General features: G+C 53.0%; 1 protein-coding gene across 2 annotated transcripts in view; it reads right to left on the bottom strand.

Moving 5' to 3' along the window:
* Positions 1-867: 867 nt before the first annotated feature.
* Positions 868-27,349, bottom strand: part of LOC134911077 (DNA (cytosine-5)-methyltransferase 3A-like) — a 104,340-nt gene continuing 77,858 nt past the window's right edge. The window contains exons 11-16 of one of the 2 annotated variants that reach the window (XM_063919460.1): positions 25,733-25,823; positions 25,436-25,584; positions 22,395-22,480; positions 22,220-22,289; positions 8,425-8,543; positions 868-1,298 (exon numbers count right to left, since the gene is read on the bottom strand). In XM_063919460.1, coding sequence (XP_063775530.1) covers positions 1,157-1,298; positions 8,425-8,543; positions 22,220-22,289; positions 22,395-22,480; positions 25,436-25,584; positions 25,733-25,823 — 657 coding nt within the window. In that variant the 3' untranslated portion in view covers positions 868-1,156. The remainder of the gene's footprint in view (positions 1,299-8,424; positions 8,544-22,219; positions 22,290-22,394; positions 22,481-25,435; positions 25,585-25,732; positions 25,824-27,349) is intronic. The other variant, XM_063919461.1, reaches the window with a different exon arrangement.

The following is a 27,349-nucleotide window of genomic DNA, read 5'->3' as shown; positions in this document are numbered from 1 at the left end:
CGGAGGAAGGGGTGACACGGCTGTAACGTGTATCACTACAGGACACGCGACAGACAGGAGGCGGAGGAAGAGGTGACACGGCTGTAACGTGTATCACTACAGGACACGCGGCAGACAGGAGGCGGAGGAAGGGGTGACACGGCTGTAACGTGTATCACTACAGGACACGCGACAGACAGGAGGCGGAGGAAGAGGTGACACGGCTGTAACGTGTATCACTACAGGACACGCGACAGACAGGAGGCGGAGGAAGGGGTGACACGGCTGTAACGTGTATCACTACAGGACGCGCGGCAGACAGGAGGCGGAGGAAGGGGTGACACGGCTGTAACGTGTATCACTACAGGACACGCGACAGACAGGAGGCGGAGGAAGAGGTGACACGGCTGTAACGTGTATCACTACAGGACGCGCGGCAGACAGGAGGCGGAGGAAGGGGTGACACGGCTGTAACGTGTATCACTACAGGACACGCGGCAGACAGGAGGCGGAGGAAGAGGTGACACGGCTGTAACGTGTATCACTACAGGACACGCGGCAGACAGGAGGCGGAGGAAGAGGTGACACGGCTGTAACGTGTATCACTACAGGACACGCGGCAGACAGGAGGCGGAGGAAGAGGTGACACGGCTGTAACGTGTATCACTACAGGACACGCGGCAGACAGGAGGCGGAGGAAGAGGTGACACGGCTGTAACGTGTATCACTACAGGACATGGAAACATGAGAAGGGGACGGGGAATGTATGTGTTACTGGACGCATGCGCCCTAATGACTGCTATCACGCTGGGTATACACACTACGAAGGGCCACACACAAGTCACGCAGGGCCACAGTTGTCAATCACTCATCCTTGTTTTATAACAAACATCAGTAACAGAAAGCCACAAATGCTCCCATTCAAACAAACATTAATCTAACAATAAAATACAATAAAAAGAAAGAAAATAAACAGAACAGGGGAGATGTATTAAGCCTTGGAGAGAGATAATGTTCTAGCCAATCAGCTGTGTACTTTATCTCTCTCCAGAGCTTAGTACAGCTGCCTCACAGAATGATACATATAGTGTAGCAGCGCAGGATGTGGGTCACGTTGTTTCATTCTCTCGCCCTCCTGCAGACATTACTTGTACACAGTCCTCCATAGTGGTCGGCGTTACACGCTGGCGAAATATTCCTTCAGGGGGGCGAAGAGGTGGCGGATAACCGGGACGCTCCAGGACCTGCCCAGGAGTTTCTGCCGGGAGCCCCGGCTCATTTTGGAGACATCAGTGTAATGTGGAGGAAATCCAAAGATCCTGCAATAAGGACGACACACAGGTGACCCTATGCCTCCCTCACACAGACAGGTGACCCTACGCCTCCCTCACACACACAGGTGACCCTACGCCTCCCTCACACAGAGAGGTGACAGGTGACCCTACGCTTCCCTCTCACAGACAGGTGACCCTACGCCTCCCTCACACACACAGGTGACAGGTGACCCTACGGTTGCCTCACACAGACAGGTGACAGGTGACCCTACGCCTCCCTCACACAGACAGGTGACCCTACGCCTCCCTCACACAGACATGTGACCCTACGCCTCCCTCACACAGACAGGTGACCCTACGCTTCCCTCACACAGACAGGTGACAGGTGACCCTACGCCTCCCTCACACAGACATGTGACCCTACGCCTCCCTCACACAGACAGGTGACAGGTGACCCTACGCCTCCCTCATACACACATGTGACCGGTGACCCTACGCCTCCCTCACACAGACAGGTGACCCTACGCCTCCCTCACACACAGGTGACCCTACGCCTCCCTCATACACACAGGTGACCCTACGCCTCCCTCACACAGACAGGTGACCCTACGCCTCCCTCACACAGACAGGTGACCCTACGCCTCCCTCACACAGACATGTGACCCTACGCCTCCCTCATACAGACAGGTGACAGGTGACCCTACGCCTCCCTCATACACACATGTGACAGGTGACCCTACGCCTCCCTCACACAGACAGGTGACCCTATGCCTCCCTCACACACACAGGTGACCCTACGCCTCCCTCATACACACAGGTGACCCTACGCCTCCCTCACACAGACAGGTGACCCTACGCCTCCCTCACACAGACAGGTGACAGGTGACTCTACGCCTCCCTCACACAGACATGTGACCCTACGCCTCCCTCACACAGACAGGTGACAGGTGACCCTACGCCTCCCTCATACACACATGTGACAGGTGACCCTATGCCTCCCTCACACAGACAGGTGACCCTACGCCTCCCTCACACAGACAGGTGACCCTACGCCTCCCTCACACACACAGGTGACCCTACGCCTCCCTCATACACACAGGTGACCCTACGCCTCCCTCACACAGACAGGTGACCCTACGCCTCCCTCACACAGACAGGTGACCCTACACCTCCCTCATACACACAGGTGACCCTACGCCTCCCTCATACACACGTGACCCTACGCCTCCCTCATACACACGTGACCCTACGCCTACCTCATACACACATGTGACCCTACGCCTCCCTCATACACACGTGACCCTACGCCTCCCTCATACACACATGTGACAGGTGACCCTACGCCTCCCTCACACAGACAGGTGACCCTACGCCTCCCTCACACAGACATGTGACCCTATGCCTCCCTCACACAGACAGGTGACAGGTGACCCTACGCCTCCCTCATACACACATGTGACAGGTGACCCTACACCTCCCTCACACAGACAGGTGACCCTACGCCTCCCTCACACACACAGGTGACCCTACGCCTCCCTCATACACACATGTGACAGGTGACCCTACGCCTCCCTCACACAGACAGGTGACCCTACGCCTCCCTCACACAGACAGGTGACCCTACGCCTCCCTCACACACACAGGTGACCCTACGCCTCCCTCATACACACAGGTGACCCTACGCCTCCCTCATACACACAGGTGACCCTACGCCTCCCTCACACAGACAGGTGACCCTACGCCTCCCTCACACAGACAGGTGACCCTAAGCCTCACTCACACAGACATGTGACCCTACGCCTCCCTCACACAGACAGGTGACAGGTGACCCTACGCCTCCCTCATACACACATGTGACAGGTGACCCTACGCTTCCCTCACACAGACAGGTGACCCTACGCCTCCCTCACACACACAGGTGACCCTACGCCTCCCTCATACACACAGGTGACCCTACGCCTCCCTGACACAGACAGGTGACCCTACGCCTCCCTCACACAGACAGGTGACAGGTGACCCTGCGCCTCCCTCACACAGACATGTGACCCTATGCCTCACTCACACAGACAGGTGACAGGTGACCCTACGCCTCCCTCATACACACATATGACAGGTGATCCTACGCCTCCCTCACACAGACAGGTGACCCTACGCCTCCCTCACACAGACAGGTGACCCTACACCTCCCTCACACACACAGGTGACCCTACGCCTCCCTCATACACACAGATGACCCTACGCCTCCCTCACACAGACAGGTGACAGGTGACCCTACGCCTCCCTCACATAGACAGGTGACCCTACACCTCCCTCATACACACAGGTGACCCTACGCCTCCTTCATACACACACGTGACCCTACGCCTCCCTCATACACACGTGACCCTACGCCTCCCTCATACACACATGTGACCCTACGCCTCCCTCATACACACATGTGACAGGTGACCCTACGCCTCCCTCACACAGACAGGTGACCCTACGCCTCCCTCACACAGACAGGTGACAGGTGACCCTACGCCTCCCTCATACACACATGTGACAGGTGACCCTACGCTTCCCTCACACAGACAGGTGACAGGTGACCCTACGCCTCCCTCACACAGACATGTGACCCTACGCCTCCCTCACACAGACAGGTGACAGGTGACCCTACGCCTCCCTCATACACACATGTGACAGGTGACCCTACGCCTCCCTCACACAGACAGGTGACCCTACGCCTCCCTCACACACAGGTGACCCTACGCCTCCCTCATACACACAGGTGACCCTACGCCTCCCTCACACAGACAGGTGACCCTACGCCTCCCTCACACAGACAGGTGACAGGTGACCCTACGCCTCCCTCACACAGACATGTGACCCTACGCCTCCCTCATACAGACAGGTGACAGGTGACCCTACGCCTCCCTCATACACACATGTGACAGGTGACCCTACGCCTCCCTCACAAAGACAGGTGACCCTATGCCTCCCTTACACACACAGGTGACCCTACGCCTCCCTCATACACACAGGTGACCCTACGCCTCCCTCACACAGACAGGTGACCCTACGCCTCCCTCACACAGACAGGTGACAGGTGACTCTACGCCTCCCTCACACAGACATGTGACCCTACGCCTCCCTCACACAGACAGGTGACAGGTGACCCTACGCCTCCCTCATACACACATGTGACAGGTGACCCTATGCCTCCCTCACACAGACAGGTGACCCTACGCCTCCCTCACACAGACAGGTGACCCTACGCCTCCCTCACACACACAGGTGACCCTACGCCTCCCTCATACACACAGGTGACCCTACGCCTCCCTCACACAGACAGGTGACCCTACGCCTCCCTCACACAGACAGGTGACCCTACACCTCCCTCATACACACAGGTGACCCTACGCCTCCCTCATACACACGTGACCCTACGCCTCCCTCATACACACGTGACCCTACGCCTACCTCATACACACATGTGACCCTACGCCTCCCTCATACACACGTGACCCTACGCCTCCCTCATACACACATGTGACAGGTGACCCTACGCCTCCCTCACACAGACAGGTGACCCTACGCCTCCCTCACACAGACATGTGACCCTATGCCTCCCTCACACAGACAGGTGACAGGTGACCCTACGCCTCCCTCACACAGACATGTGACCCTACGCCTCCCTCACACAGACAGGTGACCCTACGCTTCCCTCACACAGACAGGTGACAGGTGACCCTACGCCTCCCTCACACAGACATGTGACCCTACGCCTCCCTCACACAGACAGGTGACAGGTGACCCTACGCCTCCCTCATACACACATGTGACAGGTGACCCTACGCCTCCCTCACACAGACAGGTGACCCTACGCCTCCCTCACACACAGGTGACCCTACGCCTCCCTCATACACACAGGTGACCCTACGCCTCCCTCACACAGACAGGTGACCCTACGCCTCCCTCACACAGACAGGTGACAGGTGACCCTACGCCTCCCTCATACACACATGTGACAGGTGACCCTACGCCTCCCTCACACAGACAGGTGACCCTACGCCTCCCTCACACACACAGGTGACCCTACGCCTCCCTCATACACACGTGACAGGTGACCCTACGCCTCCCTCACACAGACAGGTGACCCTACGCCTCCCTCACACAGACAGGTGACCCTACGCCTCCCTCACACACACAGGTGACCCTACGCCTCCCTCATACACACAGGTGACCCTACGCCTCCCTCATACACACAGGTGACCCTACGCCTCCCTCAATCAGACAGGTGACCCTACGCCTCCCTCACACAGACAGGTGACAGGTGACCCTAAGCCTCACTCACACAGACATGTGACCCTACGCCTCCCTCACACAGACAGGTGACAGGTGACCCTACGCCTCCCTCATACACACATGTGACAGGTGACCCTACGCTTCCCTCACACAGACAGGTGACCCTACGCCTCCCTCACACACACAGGTGACCCTACGCCTCCCTCATACACACAGGTGACCCTACGCCTCCCTGACACAGACAGGTGACCCTACGCCTCCCTCACACAGACAGGTGACAGGTGACCCTGCGCCTCCCTCACACAGACATGTGACCCTATGCCTCACTCACACAGACAGGTGACAGGTGACCCTACGCCTCCCTCATACACACATGTGACAGGTGACCCTACGCCTCCCTCACACAGACAGGTGACCCTACGCCTCCCTCACACAGACAGGTTACCCTACACCTCCCTCACACACACAGGTGACCCTACGCCTCCCTCATACACACAGGTGACCCTACGCCTCCCTCACACAGACAGGTGACAGATGACCCTACGCCTCCCTCACATAGACAGGTGACCCTACACCTCCCTCATACACACAGGTGACCCTACGCCTCCTTCATACACACACGTGACCCTACGCCTCCCTCATACACACGTGACCCTACGCCTCCCTCATACACACGTGACCCTACGCCTCCCTCATACACACATGTGACAGGTGACCCTACGCCTCCCTCACACAGACAGGTGACCCTACGCCTCCCTCACACAGACAGGTGACAGGTGACCCTACGCCTCCCTCATACACACATGTGACAGGTGACCCTACGCCTCCCTCACACAGACAGGTGACCCTACGCCTCCCTCACACAGACAGGTGACCCTACGCCTCCCTCACACAGACAGGTGACCCTACGCCTCCCTCACACAGACAGGTGACAGGTGACCCTAAGCCTCACTCACACAGACATGTGACCCTACGCCTCCCTCACACAGACAGGTGACAGATGACCCTACGCCTCCCTCAACAGACAGGTGACCCTACACCTCCCTCATACACACAGGTGACCCTACGCCTCCCTCATACACACATGTGACCCTATGCCTCCCTCGTACACACATGTGACAGGTGACCCTACGCCTCCCTCACACAGACAGGTGACCCTACATCTCCCTCATACACACAGGTGACCCTACGCCTCCCTCATACACACATGTGACCCTACGCCTCCCACATACACACATGTGACAGGTGACCCTACGCCTCCCTCACACAGACAGGTGACCCTACGCCTCCCTCATACACACAGGTGACCCTACGCCTCCCTCATACACACAGTTGACAGGTGACCCTACGCCTCCCTCACACAGACAGGTCACCCTACGCCTCCCTCACACAGACAGGTGACAGGTGACCCTACGCCTCCCTCACACAGACAGGTGACAGGTGACCCTACGCCTCCCTCACACAGACAGGTGACCCTACGCCTCCCTCACACAGACAGGTGACCCTACGCCTCCCTCACACAGACAACCCTACGCCACCCTCACACAGACAGGTGACCCTACGCGTTCTTCACACAGACAGGTGACCCTACTCCATCCTCATACAGACAGGTGACCCTACGCCTCCCTCATACACACAGGTGACCCTATGCCTCCCTCATACACACAGGTGACCCTATGCCTCCTGCATATAGACAGGTGACCCTACACCTCCCTCATGCAGACAGGTGACCCTACACCTTCCGCAGACAGACTGTCCAAACTGCGGCCCTCCAGCTGTTGTGAAACTACATATCCCAGCATGCCCTGACACAGTTTTGCTGTCAGAGAACGCTAAAGCTGTGTCAGGGCATGCTGGGATGTGTAGTTTCTCAACAGCTGGAGGAACGTAATTTGGACATGCCTGGTGTATAATGTCCACATGTATATACTGCTGCACCTGTGTATAATGCTTACATGTATATACTGCGGCACCTGTTTATAATGCCCACATGTATATACTGCTGCACCTGTATATAATGGCCACACGTATATTCCGCTGCCCCTTTGTATAATGCCCACATGCATATACTGCTGCACCTGTGTATAATGGCCACATGTATATACCTAGCACCTGTGTATAACACCCACATGTATATACCGCTGCACCTGTGTATAATGGCCACATGTACATACTGCTGCACCTGCGTATAATGTTCACATGTATATACTGCTGCACTTGTGTATAATGCCCACATGTATATTCTGCTGCACCTGTGTATAATGCCCACATGTATATACCGCTCCACCTGTATATAATGTCCACATGTATATACCGCTGCACCTGTGTATAATGCCCACATGTATATACTGCTGCACCTGTGTATAATGCTCACATGTATATACTGCTGCACCTGTGTATAATGCTCACATGTATATACTGCTGCCCCTGTGTATAATGCCCACATGTATATACTGCTGCACCTGTGTATAATGCTCACATGTATATACTGCTGCCCCTGTGTATAATGCCCACATGTATATACTGCTGCATCTGTGTATAATGCTCACATGTATATACTACTGCACCTATGTATAATGCCCACATGTATATACTGCTGCACCTCTGTATAATGCTCACATGTATATACTGCTGCCCCTGTGTATAACTCCCTGATGTATATACTGCTGCATCTGTGTATAACGCCCACATGTATATACTGCTGCACCTGTGTATAATGCCTACATGTATGTTCTGCTGCACCTGTGTATAATGCCCACATGTATATATATGTCCCATGGTGTGTGTGTACATAATCCCAGTACTGATTGTGTGTAGCCATATAATTACCTCGCAGTGACCTACGCTGCGTCCGCTCCCAGTCCACACCAGCAGCATCACAATTTACCTTTCTAACTCTGAGCTCCACAGGACGTCCTCCTTCCCATTCATGGTCACCGGGAACATGTGCTCCTTCCCCTGCCTCAGGGAGTAGAGATTGGTGGTTATGGTGCAGACTTTAGGGAACTGGAGGAGACAAGAGATTCAAGCATACTAGTAACAGTGACCTGCTGGCAGAGAGGAGCACAAGTATTTACTGAATAAGGGGGGGAGGGGGAGGCAGAGGGTACAATAAAGAAGCAAACTGATGGGGAAAGAAGGTTAGAGAGGGGGAACATCTGAGAAGAGGGGTGCAGGGGAGAGACAGAAAAGGGCAGAAGGGTACAACACAGAGGCGGAAGAGAGCAGGGTGTGCATAACTCTAGTCCAGTCCCGCAGCCCTAGTGCCTAACTCTCCTCGCCCGCAGCCTAACCCTCCCCCTAGTGCCTAACCCTAACTCTCCCCTCCCGCATCCTAACCCTCCCTCTAGTGCCTAACTCTCCCCTCCCGCAGCCTAACCCTCCCCCTAGTGCCTAACCCTCCCCTCCCGCAACCTAACCCTCCCCCTAGTGCCTAACCCTAACTCTCCCCTCCCGCATCCTAACCCTCCCCCTAGTGCCTAACCCTAACTCTGCCCTCCCGCAGCCTAACCCTCCCCCTAGTGCCTAACCCTCCCCTCCCGCAACCTAACCCTCCCCCTAGTGCCTAACCCTAACTCTCCCCTCCCGCATCCTAACCCTCCCCCTAGTGCCTAACCCTAACTCTGCCCTCCCGCAGCCTAACCCTCCCCCTAGTGCCTAACTCTCCCCTCCTGCAGCCTAACCCTCCCCCTAGTGCCTAACTCTTCCCTCCCACATCCTAACCCTCCCCCTAGTGCCTAACTCTAACTCTCCCCTCCCGCATCCTAACCCTCCCCCTAGTGCCTAACCCTAACTCTCCTCTCCTACAGCCTAACCCTCTCCCTAGTGCCTAACCTAACTCTCCCCTCCCGCATCCGAACCCTCCCCCTAGCTCCTAACCCTAACTCTCCTCTCCTACAGCCTAACCCTCCACCTAGTGCCTAACCCTAACTATCCCCTCCCGCAGCCTAACCCTCCACCTAGTGCCTAACCCTAACTATCCCCTCCCGCAGCCTAACCCTCCCCCTAGTGCCTAACCCTAACTCTCCCCTCTTGCAGCCTAACTCTTCCCCTAGTGCCTAACTCTGCCCTCCCCCAGCCTAACCCTCCCCCTAGTGCCTAACCCTAACTCTCCCCTCCCGCATCCTAACCCTCCCTCTAGTGCCTAACTCTCCCCTCCCGCAGCCTAACCCTCCCCCTAGTGCCTAACCCTCCCCCTAGTGCCTAACCCTCCCCTCCCGCAACCTAACCCTCCCCCTAGTGCCTAACCCTAACTCTCCCCTCCCGCATCCTAACCCTCCCCCTAGTGCCTAACCCTAACTCTGCCCTCCCGCAGCCTAACACTCCCCCTAGTGCCTAACTCTCCCCTCCTGCAGCCTAACCCTCCCCCTAGTGCCTAACTCTTCCCTCCCACATCCTAACCCTCCCCCTAGTGCCTAACTCTAACTCTCCCCTCCCGCATCCTAACCCTCCCCCTAGTGCCTAACCCTAACTCTCCTCTCCTACAGCCTAACCCTCTCCCTAGTGCCTAACCTAACTCTCCCCTCCCGCATCCGAACCCTCCCCCTAGCGCCTAACCCTAACTCTCCTCTCCTACAGCCTAACCCTCCACCTAGTGCCTAACCCTAACTATCCCCTCCCGCAGCCTAACCCTCCCCCTAGTGCCTAACCCTAACTCTCCCCTCCTGCAGCCTAACTCTTCCCCTAGTGCCTAACTCTGCCCTCCCCCAGCCTAACCCTCCCCCTAGTGCCTAACCCTAACTCTCCCCTCCCGCATCCTAACCCTCCCTCTAGTGCCTAACTCTCCCCTCCCGCAGCCTAACCCTCCCCCTAGTGCCTAACCCTCCCCCTAGTGCCTAACCCTCCCCTCCCGCAACCTAACCCTCCCCCTAGTGCCTAACCCTAACTCTCCCCTCCCGCATCCTAACCCTCCCCCTAGTGCCTAACCCTAACTCTGCCCTCCCGCAGCCTAACCCTCCCCCTAGTGCCTAACTCTCCCCTCCTGCAGCCTAACCCTCCCCCTAGTGCCTAACTCTTCCCTCCCACATCCTAACCCTCCCCCTAGTGCCTAACTCTAACTCTCCCCTCCCGCATCCTAACCCTCCCCCTAGTGCCTAACCCTAACTCTCCTCTCCTACAGCCTAACCCTCTCCCTAGTGCCTAACCTAACTCTCCCCTCCCGCATCCGAACCCTCCCCCTAGTGCCTAACCCTAACTCTCCTCTCCTACAGCCTAACCCTCCACCTAGTGCCTAACCCTAACTATCCCCTCCCGCAGCCTAACCCTCCCCCTAGTGCCTAACCCTAACTCTCCCCTCCTGCAGCCTAACTCTTCCCCTAGTGCCTAACTCTGCCCTCCCCCAGCCTAACCCTCCCCCTAGTGCCTAACCCTAACTCTCCCCTCCCGCATCCTAACCCTCCCCCTAGTGCCTAACCCTAACTCTGCCCTCCCGCAGCCTAACCCTCCCCCTAGTGCCTAACTCTTCCCTCCTGCAGCCTAACCCTCCCCCTAGTGCCTAACTCTTCCCTCCCACATCCTAACCCTCCCCCTAGTGCCTAACTCTAACTCTCCCCTCCCGCATCCTAACCCTCCCCCTAGTGCCTAACCCTAACTCTCCTCTCCTATAGCCTAACCCTCTCCCTAGTGCCTAACCTAACTCTCCCCTCCCCCATCCGAACCCTCACCCTAGTGCCTAACCCTAACTCTCCTCTCCTACAGCCTAACCCTCTCCCTAGTGCCTAACCTAACTCTCCCCTCCCGCATCCGAACCCTCCCCCTAGTGCCTAACCCTAACTCTCCCCTCCCGCATCCGAACCCTCCCCCTAGTGCTTAACCCTAACTCTCCCCTCCCGCAGTCTAACCCTCCCCCTAGTGCCTAACCCTAACTCTCCTCTCCCGCAGCCTAACCCTCTCCCTAGTGCCTAACCTAACTCTCCCCTCCCGCATCCGAACCCTCCCCCTAGTGCCTAACCCTAACTCTCCCCTCCCGCAGCCTAACCCTCCCCCTAGTGCCTAACCCTAACTCTCCTCTCCCGCAGCTTAACCCTCCCCCTAGTGCCTAACCCTAACTCTCCCCTCCCGCAGCCTAACCCTCCCCCTAGTGCCTAACCCTAACTCTCCCCTCCTGCAGCCTAACCCTCCCCCTAGTGCCTAACTCTCCCCTCCCGCACCCTAACCCTCCCCCTAGTGCCTAACTCTCCCCTCCTGCAGCCTAAGCCTCGTGCCTAACCCTCCCCCTAGTGCCTAACCCTAACTCTCCTCTCCCGCAGCCTAACCCTCCCCCTAGTGCCTAACCCTAACTCTCCCCTCCCGCATCCGAACCCTCCCCCTAGTGCCTAACCCTAACTCTCCCCTCCCGCAGCCTAACCCTCCCCCTAGTGCCTAACCCTAACTCTCCTCTCCCGCAGCCTAACCCTCTCCCTAGTGCCTAACTTAACTCTCCCCTCCCGCATCCGAACCCTCCCCCTAGTGCCTAACCCTAACTCTCCCCTCCCGCAGCCTAACCCTCCCCCTAGTGCCTAACCCTAACTCTCTTCTCCCGCAGCCTAACCCTCCCCCTAGTGCCTAACCCTAACTCTCCCCTCCCGCAGCCTAACCCTCCCCCTAGTGCCTAACCCTAACTCTCCCCTCCCGCAACCTAACCCTCCCCCTAGTGCCTAACTCTCCCCTCCCGCATCCTAACCCTCACCCTAGTGCCTAACCCTAACTCTCCCCTCCCGCAGCCTAACCCTCCCCCTAGTGCCTAACCCTAACTCTCCCCTCCCGCAACCTAACCCTCCCCCTAGTGCCTAACTCTCCCCTCCCGCATCCTAACCCTCACCCTAGTGCCTAACCCTAACTCTCCCCTCCCGCAACCTAACCCTCCCCCTAGTGCCTAACTCTCCCCTCCCGCATCCTAACCCTCACCCTAGTGCCTAACCCTAACTCTCCCCTCCCGCAGCCTAACCTTCCCCCTAGTGCCTAACCCTAACTCTCCACTCCCGCATCCTAACCCTCCCCCTAGTGCCTAACTCTCCCCTCCTGCAGCCTAACCCTTGTGCCTAACCCTCCCCCTAGTGCCTAACCCTAACTCTCCTCTCCCGCAGCCTAACCCTCCCCCTAGTGCCTAACCCTAACTCTCCCCTCCAGCAGCCTAACCCTCCCCCTAGTGCCTAACCCTAACTCTCCCCTCCCGCAACCTAACCCTCCCCCTAGTGCCTAACTCTCCCCTCCCGCATCCTAACCCTCACCCTAGTGCAGGGGTCTTCAACCTTTAAGACAGTGTGGCCACATAAAAAAATGAAACGAAGCCGAGGGCCACTAAGCTATACTGCGGTATTTAGAATCTAAATTTTAATTTATGATTGTAATGAGACCTTTTCTAGACTCATAAGACCATAAAAAAGACTTCAAAAGATAATTATTGTAATTTAATGAATGAAACATGGTCTACTTTACCTTTGTTATTTTAATAAGTTCATATCAGTGGGAAACTTGGCATTGTTTTTGCTTGGCCAGCTTGTCGATGTTGGCATCAATGTTAGAAGTCGCTATGCGCAGAGTATTCTCAAGATGTTGGTCTGTAAGCACTGAACTGGACTCATACGGCAGTATCACTGGACTGGTGGGTATAATGTGGGCATGCTTTCACAATATTGCTGCTGTCTGTCTGTGATGGGGGGAGGGAGGGTATGATAGCGCCTATGTCAAGACATAGGTGCTATCATACCCTCCCTCCTCCCCATCACAGACAGACAGCAGCATTGTCAAAGCATGCTCCCTGCCATCTCTGCTCTTAATACTTAATACACCCCCTGCTGGGTCCCCCGCCACGCCCCCTGCCCTCAATACTAATTTATTCACTGCCATGCTCAGGCTGCCGCACCCCCGTCCCCGCCGCTCCCGCACGCCGGGTTCCTGCACTGCCCCCTGCCCTCAACACTTATACACTTTTATTCTCCTGCCGCAGCCCCCCCCCCCCCCCCCCCGCGCCGGGTCCCCGCCGCACACAGCCATGCTCAGGCTGCATACATGCTGCCGCACCCCCTCCGCTCCCGCCCGCCGGGTTCCCGCACTGCCCCCTGCTCTCAATGGTAACTTGCCGCACCCCCCCCAGCCGGGTCCCCGCCGCTCTCACCCACCTATTCAACACTGCAGGCGGAGGGAGACACAGGGAGGGAGACACAGTAAGGGTGACCAGACCACTGACCAGCCTAAGAGGAACTACTCCCCTTCTTCACAGGCAACCAGTGACAGTGCGGGGGAGTCACATGACTCCGGGAAAGGGAAAAAAATGTTTTTTTTGTGTCCATATGTGCGCTGCGGGCGGGCGCGTCGGCGGGCCATGGAAACCATAGCAGCGGGCCACCTGTGGCCCGCTGGCCACGGGTTGAAGACCCCTGCCCTAGTGCCTAACCCTAACTCTCCCCTCCCGCAGCCTAACCTTCCCCCTAGTGTCTAACTCTTCCCTCCCACATCCTAACCCTCCCCTGGTGCCTAACTCTAACTCTCCCCTCCCGCAGCCTAACCCTCCCCCTAGTGCCTAACCCTAACTCTCCCCTCCCGCATCCTAACCCTCTCCCTAGTGCCTAACTCTAACTCTCCCCTCCCGCAGCCTAACCCTCCCCCTAGTGCCTAACCCTAACTCTCCCCTCCCGCAGCCTAACCCTCCCCCTAGTGTCTAACTCTTCCCTCCCACATCCTAACCCTCCCCTAGTGCCTAACCCTAACTCTCCCCTCCTGCAGCCTAACCCTATCCCTAGTGCCTAACTCTGCCCTCCCGCAGCCTAACCCTCCCCCTAGTGCCTAACCCTAACTCTCCCCTCCCGCAGCCTAACCCTATCCCTAGTGCCTAACTCTGCCCTCCCGCAGCCTAACCCTCCCCCTAGTGCCTAACCCTAACTCTCCCCTCCCGCATCCTAACCCTCCCCCTAGTGCCTAACTCTCCCCTCCCGCATCCTAACCCTCTCCCTAGTGCCTAACCCTAACTCTCCCCTCCCGCAGCCTAACCCTCCCCCTAGTGTCTAACTCTTCCCTCCCACATCCTAACCCTCCCCTAGTGCCTAACCCTAACTCTCCCCTCCTGCAGCCTAACCCTATCCCTAGTGCCTAACTCTGCCCTCCCGCAGCCTAACCCTCCCCCTAGTGCCTAACCCTAACTCTCCCCTCCCGCAGCCTAACCCTATCCCTAGTGCCTAACTCTGCCCTCCCGCAGCCTAACCCTCCCCCTAGTGCCTAACCCTAACTCTCCCCTCCCGCATCCTAACCCTCCCCCTAGTGCCTAACTCTCCCCTCCCGCATCCTAACCCTCTCCCTAGTGCCTAACCCTCCCCCTAGTGTCTAACTCTTCCCTCCCACATCCTAACCCTCCCCTAGTGCCTAACCCTAACTCTCCCCTCCTGCAGCCTAACCCTATCCCTAGTGCCTAACTCTGCCCTCCCCCAGCCTAACCCTCCCCCTAGTGCCTAACCCTAACTCTCCCCTCCCGCATCCTAACCCTCCCCCTAGTGCCTAACCCTAACTCTCCCCTCCCGCAGCCTAGCCCTATCCCTAGTGCCTAACTCTGCCCTCCCGCAGCCTAACCCTCCCCCTAGTGCGTAACCCTAACTCTCCCCTCCTACAGCCTAACCCTCCCCCTAGTGCCTAACTCTCCTCTCCCGCAGCCTAACCCTCCCTCTAGTGCCTAACCCTACCCCTCCCATCCCTCAGCCTATCCCTAACTGTCCAGTCGCACAACCTAACCCTAACCCTAGCCCTCCCGCCGCCTAACCTAACTGTCCAGTCCTGCAGCCTCACCCTATCCCCCCCCACCCCCAGCAGTCTAACAACCCTCCCCCAGGTGCCTCACAGCCTGACCCTTTCCACCCCCTCCTGCTGTCTAACCCTCCGACGTCGGCCAGGCCCGGCCCTACGCATACGCCGACTACGCGGCTGTGTAGAGCGCAGGACTGATAAGGGCGCACAACTTTGTCGAGTCTGTCGGAGGTGAGATGGTGGAGCTCCACAGGTTGTGTGCGGCATGCGCAGCAGCTGTCTTTATTTTACATTGAGAGAGGCAGAGCCGAAGGCTGGCTGACTGTACACTAGGGGGAGCTCCTCTCAGTAAGTTCTCATTGGGAGAGCCGCTCGAGTGAGGCTCCAGTCCACAGACTCTGCTGCAGCAGCAAACAGGGGTGTGTATCTCATGTCTGGGTTGCCAGGTAGGAGGGAGGGTGTCTGTGATGCTGGCCGGGTCCCTCTATTCCTCTCATGTCTGACTCTCATGCCTGGGGATGCATTGGAGTCTTTAATAAAGAATGGCGGGTTATCTATTCACTTTAAATGATGGCTGTGTTTAATCATATTGTGAAAGAGGGGTGTGTGTGAGTGTGTATGACATGTGCTACTGTATACTGTAGCTGTGTATGTGTGTGCTTATGACATACATGTGTGCTATCTAAGGATATATATGAGTGTGTGTGGTGTGTATGTGACATACAGGTGTAAATATACAGCTGTGTGTGTGTGTTTGCGACATATGTGTGCTATATTTATATATATATATATATATATATATATATATATATATACACTGCTCACAAAAATAAAGGGAACACTAAAATAACACATCCTAGATCTGAATGAATGAATGAAATATTCTTATTACATACTTTGTTCTTTACATAGTTGAATGTGCTGACAACAAAATCACGCAAAAATTATCAATGGAAATCAAATGTATTAACCCATAGAGGTCTGGATTTGGAGTTACCCTCAAAATGAAAGTGGAAAAACACACTACAGGCTGATCCAACTTTTATGTAATGTCCTTAAAACAAGTCAAAATGAGGCTCAGTAGTGTGTGTGGCCTCCACGTGCCTGTATGACCTCCCTACAACGCCTGGGCATGCTCCTGATGAGGTGGTGGATGGTCTCCTGAGGGATCTCCACCCAGACCTGGACTAAAACATCCGCCAACTCCTGGACAGTCTATGGTGCAACGTGGCATTGGTGCATGAAGCAGGACATGATGTCCCAGATGTGCTCAATTGGATTCAGGTCTGGGGAACAGGCGGGCCAGTCCATAGCATCAATTTCTTCGTCTTGCAGGAACTGCTGACACACTCCAGCCACATGAGGTCTAGCATTGTCTTGCATTAGGAGGAACCCAGGGCCAACCGCACCAGCATATGGTCTCACAAGGGATCTCATCTCGGTACCTAATGGCAGTCAGGCTACCTCTGGCCCCCCAAAGAAATGCCACCCTACACCATTACTGACCCACTGCCAAACCGGTCATGCTGGAGGATGTTGCAGGCAGCAGAACGTTCTCCTTGGCGTCTCCAGACTCTGTCACGTCTGTCACATGTGCTCAGTGAGGACCTGCTTTCATCTGTGAAGAGCACAGGGTGCCAGTGGCGAATTTGCCAATCTTGGTGTTCTCTGGCAAATGCCAAACGTCCTGCTCTGTGTTGGGCTGTAAGCACAACCCCCACCTGTGGACGTCGGGCCCTCATACGACCCTCAGTCCTGAATCCCGAACCTGCGTCCCTCTAGTAGGTGAGAACTGTGTAGCCACCACAGGAGCGAAATCCTGGCTTTTGACGACAGGATTATCTTTCGGTGCCTGTGTAGGTGGGATCCCGACCACTTGTCCAACAGGTCCCACTGGAATACCCTGGCATGGTACCTGCCAAACTGTATGGCCTCGTAGGCCGCCACCATCTTTCCCAACAACCGAATGCACTGATGGATCGACACACTCGATGGTTTCAATATCTGTTTTACCATTTTTGGGATTTTCAGAGCCTTTTCCACCGGAAGAAATACTCTCTGAACTTCTGTGTCCAGAATCATCCCGAGAAAAGACAATCTTGTCGCCGGTTCCAACTGTGACTTTGGATAATTTATGATCCAACCGTGTTGTTATAGTATGGACAGGGAGAGTGTGATGTTTTGTAACAACTGCTCCCTGGATCTCGCCTTTATCAGGAGATTGTCTAGATAAGGAATTATATTGACTCCTTTTTGATGCAGGAGAACCATCATCTCTGCCATGACCGTGGTGAATACCCTCGGCGCCGTGGAGAGACCGAAAGGTAACATCTGGAATTGGTAATGGCAATCCTGAATCGCAAATCTCAGATAGGCCTGGTGAGGAGGATAAATGGGAACATGCAGGCAAGCTTCTTTTATGTCTACAGACACCATGTAGTCCCCCTCCTCCAGACTGGCAATCACTGCCCTCAGTGATTCCATTTTGAACCTGAATCGTTTCAAGTAGAGATTCAGATTTTTCAGGTTTAGGATCGGTCTGACCAAGCCGTCTGGCTTCGGAACTACAAAAAGGCTTGAATAAAACCCTTCCCCTTGTTGTGACAAAGGTACCAGGACTATGACCTGATCCTGACATAATTTTTGGATTGCCACTGTTACCGCTTCCCTTTATGGAAGAGAAGCTGGCAAGGTCGATTTGAAAAATCGGCATAGGGAAACGTCTTGAAACTCCAGCTTGTATCCCTGGGACACTATTTGCAACACCCAGGGATCCAGGTCAGACAGAATCCAACCTTGGCTGAACAGTTTGAGACGTGCCCCCACCAAAGGAGCCCCAGCGTCATGCTGAAGATTTGGCAGAAGTAGGGGTAGACTTCTGCTCCTGGGAACCTGAAGCTGCTGTGGACTTCTTTCCCTTTCCCCTACCCGCAAAGAAGGGGGATCCTCTTGCTTTTTTGTATTTATCTGGCCGAAAGGACTGCATGTGCGGGTGATATGTCATTTTTGCCGGTGCAGGCGCAGAGGGCCTTTGATATTCCCTAACTTAAGGAGTATCACATCTTTATCAATCGTGTAAATTTCTGATGACACGCTTTCAGACCATTTTTCAATAGCGCGACTCACCCACGTGCAAGCAATTGTGGGCCTGAGCAGCGTACCATTGGCAACATAAATGGATTTCAATGTAGTTTCCATCTTTCGGTCTGCCGACTCTTTTAGTGAAGCCGTGCCAGGTGCAGGAAGATTTACCTTCTTTGTCAACCTGGACAGTGCACTGTCTAACACAGGGGGTTACTCCCATGTTTTTCTGTCCTCCACCGGGAAAGGATAAGCTATCTGAATTCTCTTGGGAATACGAAATGTATTTTCGGGATTCACCCACATCCCTTTCAAAGAGTGTATTAAGCTCGTGGGAAGGAGGGAAAGTGACCTTAGATTTCTTTTCTTTATAGAAATAAGCCTTCTCCTGAGGAACAGGAGTGGCTTCCGTGACTTCCAGAACTTCCCTTATAGCCACAATCATATATTGTATATGTTTTGCCAATTTATGATCTATTTCTCTGGAGTCACTATCATCGACACAAGAATCAGTGTCCGTGTCGGTATCAGTATTCACAATATTCGCAAATGGTCTCTTATGTGACCCAGAGGGGTCGCCTGCGGATGGAAGAACAAAGCCCTGAAAAATCACATCCTCCACAGATTTTCTCCAGCACTCAGCATGAGATTCAGACTTATCTAATCTTCTATTGATATGATGCATACTATCACATATTTCTTTCACCCACGCAGGCTCTTGGTGTGCCGGCAGCGCCACCACATTACACTTCTGTGTCCCTAAAATGGTTTCCTCCGGGGAGGAACTCCCTGCCTCTGACATGTCTTACACACATGTACAACACACACACAGACACACTGGGACTTATAGGGGACAGACCCACAGTAAAATCTGTCAGAGGGACACAGTTTAGGAGCAGCCAGTTCACAACTCCAGCGCCAGTATCTAATGCCTGTGAACACAGAATGTCCACTGACATGCAGTGCTTTTTACACAGTAAAACACACTTGTAAAGCACCAAATTCGTTTGTGCCCCCCCCCCCCCGTTTTGCACCCTGATACTTGTAGTCAGAAGTGAAGGAGGACCAGCGATGTCTCTGCAGCCTGAGGAGAGAGAACATGGCAATGAGCAGTGTGCTGGCTGCCTGAGGAAGAAGCTCCGCCCTTTTTACCTCAGAAACTTCATAATAGTTATACTGGTGGGGGTACGGCTGTGCCTGGGCATCTTATGCCCCCTTTTTGCCAGTTTATAGAGGTGTTTTTGCTGCCCAGGGCGCCCCCTCCCTGCGCCCTGCATCCTGCAGTGCCTGTGTGTGTGGGCAGCAATGGCGCGCTACGCTCCCGCCAACCGTGCTGTACCTCAGCCGTCACTTTTCTTAATAGAAGATCTGTCTTCTAACACTCACCTGTCTTCTGACTTCTGGCTCTGTGAGGGGGTGACGGCGTGCTATGGGAGTGAGAATCTAGGCACGGCTAGCGTTCAGTACACTTCAGGAGCTAATGGTGTCCTGTCAGCCAGAAGCAGAGCCATGAAACTCTTCAGGAAGTTGGTTCCTACTTCTGCCCCCTCAGTCCCACGAAGCAGTGAGACTGTTGCCAGCAAATCTCCCTGAAAATAACAAACCTAACATAAGTCTTTTTAGAGAAACTCAGTAGAGCTCCTCAGAGTGCATCCAGTCTGCCCGGGCACATTTCTAAAACTGAGGTCTGGAGGAGGGGCATAGAGGGAGGAGCCAGTTCACACCAAATGAAAAGTCTTTAGAGTACCCATGTCTCCTGCGGATCCCGTCTATACCCCATGGTCTTGATGTTGTCCCCAGCATCCTCTAGGACGTATGAGAAATATATATTCGCATACCAAAAAAATTAGGCTCGGGCCGGCCCTGACGCCAGCCCGAGCACTATGTCTCGTGATAACATTGTGCAGGCCGGTCCGTGCACAATGTCACCATTATTAGTGCTGACATTATAATAACATCCCACCCTTTCCCATCCATACCCCATAATCATAATATAGAAGCAGTTCTCTCTCCAGTGCTGATACAGTATCATCTGGAAGCAATAGAAAAGCAGGGAATGGATGGATTCTATTAGGCTCGGACAATTTCTGTGAAGGGGAGTTACCACCAGGGGGCAGAGGAGAGCTGTGTTACTGCAGGTAGCTGTCACCCAATGCATGGTGCAAAATCATAGTTACAGTACCTATAAATTATACCGCCTTATTATATAACATAGCATATGGGCTACCGCCTTATTATATAACATAGCATATGGGATACCGCCTTATTATATAACATAGCATATGGCATACCACCTTATTATATAACATAGCATATGGGATATCGCCTTATTATATAACATAGCATATGGGATACCGCTTTATTATATAACATAGCATATGGGATACCGCCTTATTATATAACATAGCATATGGCATACCACCTTATTATATAACATAGCATATGGGATACCGCCTTATTATATAACATAGCATATGATACCGCTTTATTATATAACAGCATATGGCATACCACCTTATTATATAACATAGCATATGGGATACCACCTTATTATATAACATAGCATATAGGATACCGCTTATTATATAACATAGCATATGGGATACCGCCTTATTATATAACATAGCATATGATACTGCTTTATTATATAACAGCATATGGGATACCGCTTTATTATATAACATAGCATATGATACCGCTTTATTATATAACATAGCATATGGGATACCGCTTTATTATATAACATAGCATACGGGATACCACTTTATTATATAACATAGCATATGGGATACCGCCTTATTATATAACATAGCATATGGGATACCGCCTTATTATATAACATAGCATATGGGAAACCGCCTTATTATATAACATAGCATATGGGATACTGCCTTATTATATAACATAGCATATGGGATACCGCCTTATTATATAACATAGCATATGATACCGCTTTATTATATCCGCTTTATTATATAACATAGCATATGGGATACCGCTTTATTATATAACATAGCATATGATACTGCTTTATTATATAACATAGCATATGATACCGCTTTATTATATAACATAGCATATGGGATACCACTTTATTATATAACATAGCATACGGGATACCACTTTATTATATAACATAGCATATAGGATACCGCTTTATTATATAACATAGCATATAGGATATAACATAGCATATAGGATACCACTTTATTATATAGCATAGCATATGGGATACCGCTTTATTATATAACATAGCATATGGGATACCGCTTTATTATATAACATAGCATATGGGAAACCGCCTTATTATATAACATAGCATATGATACCGCTTTATTATATCCGCTTTATTATATAACATAGCATATGGGATACCGCTTTATTATATAACATAGCATATGATACTGCTTTATTATATAACATAGCATATGATACCGCTTTATTATATAACATAGCATATGGGATACCACTTTATTATATAACATAGCATACGGGATACCACTTTATTATATAACATAGCATATAGGATACCGCTTTATTATATAACATAGCATATAGGATATAACATAGCATATAGGATACCACTTTATTATATAACATAGCATATGGGATACCGCTTTATTATATAACATAGCATATGGGATACTGCTTTATTATATAACATAGCATATGGGATACTGCTTTATCATATCATATAGCATATACAGTCGGATACCACTTTATTAAGTAACATAGCATATGGGATACCGCTTTATTATATAACATAGCAAATGGGATACGGCTTTATTATGTAATATAGCATATGGGATACCACTTTACTATATCACATAGCATATGGAAACTAGCGATCAGAACAATTATATATGTTATACTGTATCTCTGCCCCCCACCTTTGCTTTTCGCCCCGGTTCCAAGCAGTCCTGAAGTTCCAGCTTCTCATTTACCGTGGAAACCAGGGGCCTAGAGAGAGATAATAATGTCAGCCTGGGGTACACCCTGACAGCTGGAAAACACTGAATACAACAGACGCTCACCCACCACAGGCCTGGCACCTGTCTCACCAACCTGGTCATGCCGGGCAGGTTACCCCAGAAGTACCGGGATCGGTGTGCCGCGGACACTACTCTGGCATCGATCTTCACCGGGTTTGTCTGAGACGGGAAAGGAGATTGAGAACTTGTTTTATCCATGCTATATTTCTGTATCTGGTAATACTGATTACGGCATAAGAACACTAGTACTGGATATGAAATGGATAACAGCTGCCACGGTTACACCAAGTTATACAGCATTATACAGATCGTGGAACCCAACATAATCTGTAATCTGCATCTACAGGCCCCCGGTGTACAGTATTTCTGTGATACAGAGGGGTCCAGGCCCCCGGGGTACAGTACATCTGTGATATAGAGGGGTCCAGGCACCCAGGGTACAGTATTTCTGTGATACAGAGGGGTCCAGGCCCCCGGTGTACAGTATTTCTGTGATACAGAGGGGTCCAGGCCCCCGGGGTACAGTACATCTGTGATATAGAGGGGTCCAGGCCCCCAGGGTACAGTATTTCTGTGATACAGAGGGGTCCAGGCCCCCGGGGTACAGTACTTCTGTGATATAGAGGGGTCCAGGCCCCCAGAATACAGTATTTCTGTGAAATAGAGGGGTCCAGGCCCCCGGTGTACAGTATTTCTGTGATACAGAGGGGTCCAGGCCCCCGGAGTACAGTATTTCTGTGATATAGAGGGGTCCAGGCCCCCAGTGTACAGTATTTCTGTGATATAGAGGGGTCCAGGCCCCCGGAGTACAGTATTTCTGTGATATAGAGGGGTCCAGGCCCCAGGGGTACAGTACTTCTGTGACATAGAGGGGTCCAGGCCCCCGGAGTACAGTATTTCTGTGATATAGAGGGGTCCAGGCCCCCAGTGTACAGTATTTCTGTGATATAGAGGGGTCCAGTATTTCTGTGATACAGAGGGGTCCAGGCCCCCAGAATACAGTACTTCTGTGATATAGAGGGGTCCAGGCCCCCAGAATACAGTATTTCTGTGATATAGAGGGGTCCAGGCCCCCAGAATACAGTATTTCTGTGATATAGAGGGGTCCAGGCCCCCGGTGTACAGTATTTCTGTGATACAGAGGGGTCCAGGCCCCCGGAGTACAGTATTTCTGTGATATAGAGGGGTCCAGGCCCCCAGGGTACAGTATTTCTGTGATATAGAGGGACCAGGCCCCCAGGGTACAGTATTTCTGTGATATAGAGGGACCAGGCCCCCAGGGTACAGTATTTCTGTGATATAGAGGGCTCCAGGCCCCCAGGGTACAGTATTTCTGTGATATAGAGGGGTCCAGGCCCCCAGGGTACAGTATTACTGTGATATAGAGGTGTCCAGGCCCCCAGGGTACAGTATTTCTGTGATATAGAGGGACCAGGCCCCCAGGGTACAGTATTTCTGTGATATAGAGGGACCAGGCCCCCAGGGTACAGTATTTCTGTGATATAGAGGGCTCCAGGCCCCCGGTGTACAGTATTTCTGTGATATAGAGGGCTCCAGGCCCCCGGGGTACAGTATTTCTGTGATATAGAGGGCTCCAGGCCCCCGGTGTACAGTATTTCTGTGATATAGAGGGGTCCAGGCCACCAGGGCACAGTATTTCTGTGATATAGAGGGGTCTAGACCCCCAGGGTACAGTATTTCTGTGATATAGAGGGGTCTAGACCCCCAGGGTACAGTACTTCTGTTATATAGAGGGGTCCAGGCCCCCAGGGTACAGTATTTCTGTGATATAGAGGGACCAGGCCCCCAGGGGACAGTATTTCTGTGATATAGAGGGACCAGGCCCCCAGAATACAGTACTTCTGTGATATAGAGGGGTTCAGGCCCCCAGGGTACAGTATTTCTGTGATATAGAGGGCTCCAGGCCCCCGGTGTACAGTATTTCTGTGATATAGAGGGGTCCAGGCCCCCAGGGCAAAGTATTTCTGTGATATAGAGGGGTCCAGGCCCCCAGAGTACAGTATTTCTGTGATATAGAGGGGTTCAGGCCCCCAGGGTACAGTATTTCTGTGATATAGAGGGGTCCAGACCCCCAGGGTACAGTATTTCTGTGATATAGAGGGGTCCAGGCCCCCAGAGTACAGTACTTCTGTGACATAGAGGGGTCCAGGCCCCCAGGGTACAGTACTTCTGTGATATAGAGGGACCAGGCCCCCAGGGTACATTATTTCTGTGATATAGAGGGGTCCAGGCCCCCAGGGTACAGTATTACTGTGATATAGAGGGGTCCAGGCTCCCAGGGTACAGTACTTCTGTGATATAGAGGGACCAGGCCCCCAGGGTACATTATTTCTGTGATATAGAGGGGTCTAGACCCCCAGGGTACAGTACTTCTGTGACATAGAGGGGTCCAGGCCCCCAGGGTACAGTATTTCTGTGATATAGAGGGGTCCAGGCCCCCAGGGTACAGTATTTCTGTGATATAGAGGGGTCCAGGCCCCCAGGGTACAGTATTTCTGTGATATAGAGGGGTCCAGGCCCCCAGAGTACAGTATTTCTGTGATATAGAGGGGTTCAGGCCCCCAGGGTACAGTATTTCTGTGATATAGAGGGGTCCAGGCCCCCAGGGTACAGTACTTCTGTGATATAGAGGGACCAGGCCCCCAGGGTACATTATTTCTGTGATATAGAGGGGTCCAGGCCCCCAGGGTACAGTATTTCTGTGATATAGAGGGACCAGGCCCCCAGGGTACAGTATTTCTGTGATATAGAGGGACCAGGCCCCCAGGGTACAGTATTTCTGTGATATAGAGGGACCAGGCCCCCAGGGTACAGTATTTCTGTGATATAGAGGGACCAGGCCCCCAGGGTACAGTATTTCTGTGATATAGAGGGACCAGGCCCTGGTTAATGTTTTTGTTATGATTGGCCTTATCTCTATCTTTGTATAAAGAACGAAGATTACTTTTATTGTAGTAGTGCTGGGCTGTGTCTTGTCTGGTGGGTTTATTGGGGAGGACCCTAATATAGGAAGCTTTTATCCACATTACCCTACTCTGACCATAGAATAATAGGGGTAACCCGTGTCCCATAGGCCCAGAGGCTGTCTCTTACCTCCAGGTGCTGGGAAATGGTCCTCTGGAACATTCGGTCCATGGCCACCACATTCTCAAACAGCCAGAAGAACGGGCGGTCCTCACCCGGTTTAGGCCTGACTTTATGAAGCAGACGAGGGAAGTCAAAGAAGAGGCGCCCGGTGCCGCCTGTGCGAGAAGGAAACGGGATAAAAGGGTCCAAGGTTTCATCCTCATGCCCACACATCTTCAGGACACTGAGCTCACAGGCCACCGTAGTCAGGGGTCTACATGTAACGCACAGTGTGACAGAGTTACATTACTGCGCTCCACATACCGTACAGACCTTTCCGGGATGGGTTTACTACGCAGAGGTCATTACATGGGCTTCCACCGATTAACAGATCAAAAGGTCCCCACTCCTGGATCTGAGGAGAGAAGAGGCGCGCAGTCACAGAGGGGTCTGTAAGAGGCATGCTAATAGAAGTGTATTTGTTGGGGGGGTTCCGGTGTGTGTGCCGTAAACCCGGCTTGGTGATGGTCATCATCATTATCATAGAGTACTAAATGACGTCCTGCTCTGCACAGACCACGGTTCTCTCTGCATGCCCTCATAGAACTCATTGGCATAGCCATACAGCGCACAGGGGAGGCTGCTGCCATGGGGCCCAGAGTCATGTAACTATCGACCAAGTTCCTGGAACTGCCCACTGAGCAATGGGGATCCGGCCTGCGTTTGTATAAATAGGATTTTGGTACCTACTGGTAAATCCTTTTCTCTGACGTCCTAGTGGATGCTGGGAACTCCGTAAGGACCATGGGGAATAGCGGCTCCGCAGGAGACTGGGCACAAAAGAAAAGCTTTAGGACTACCTAGTGTGCACTGGCTCCTCCCCCTATGACCCTCCTCCAAGCCTCAGTTAGATTTTTGTGCCCGACCGAGCTGGGTGCAATCTAGGGGGCTCTCCTGAGCTTCTTAGAAAAAGTTAGTTTTAGGTTTTTTATTTTCAGTGAGACCTGCTGGCAACAGGCTCACTGCATCGAGGGATTAAGGGGAGAAGAAGCGAACCTGCCTGCTTGCAGCCAGCTTGGGCTTCTTAGGCTACTGGACACCATTAGCTCCAGAGGGACAGAACACAGGCCCAGCCTCGGAGTCCGGTCCCAGAGCCGCGCCGCCGGCCCCCTTACAGAGCCAGAAGCAAGAAGAGGTCCGGAAAATCGGCGGCAGAAGACATCAGTCTTCACCAAGGTAGCGCACAGCACTGCAGCTGTGCGCCATTGCTCCTCATGCACACCACACACTCCGGTCACTGATGGGTGCAGGGCGCTGGTGGGGGGCGCCCTGAGCAGCAATATAATCACCTTGGCTGGCAAAAATACATCACATATAACCCCCAGGGCTATATGGATGTATATTAACCCCTGCCAGATTACAGAAAAAAGCAGGAGAAAAGTCAGCCGAAAAGGGGGCGGAGCTTATCTCCTCAGCACACTGGCGCCATTTTCCCTCACAGCTCCGCTGGAAGGACGTCTCCCTGACTCTCCCCTGCAGTCCTGCACTACAGAAAAGGGTAAAACAAGAGAGGGGGCGCACTATTTAGGCGCAGTATAAAATAAGAATTTACTTACCGATAATTCTATTTCTCGGAGTCCGTAGTGGATGCTGGGGTTCCTGAAAGGACCATGGGGAATAGCGGCTCCGCAGGAGACAGGGCACAAAAAAGTAAAGCTTTTACCAGATCAGGTGGTGTGCACTGGCTCCTCCCCCCATGACCCTCCTCCAGACTCCAGTTAGGTACTGTGCCCGGACGAGCGTACACAATAAGGGAGGCAATTTGAATCCCGGGTAAGACTCATACCAGCCACACCAATCACACCGTACAACTTGTGATCTAAACCCAGTTAACAGTATGATAACAGAAAAAGCCTCTTAAAGATGGCTCCTTAACAATAT

This window comes from Pseudophryne corroboree, chromosome 4 (genome assembly GCF_028390025.1).
Source record: "Pseudophryne corroboree isolate aPseCor3 chromosome 4, aPseCor3.hap2, whole genome shotgun sequence".
NCBI classification, from domain to species: domain Eukaryota; kingdom Metazoa; phylum Chordata; class Amphibia; order Anura; family Myobatrachidae; genus Pseudophryne; species Pseudophryne corroboree.
This window is presented reverse-complemented; position numbering and strand designations above follow the sequence as displayed.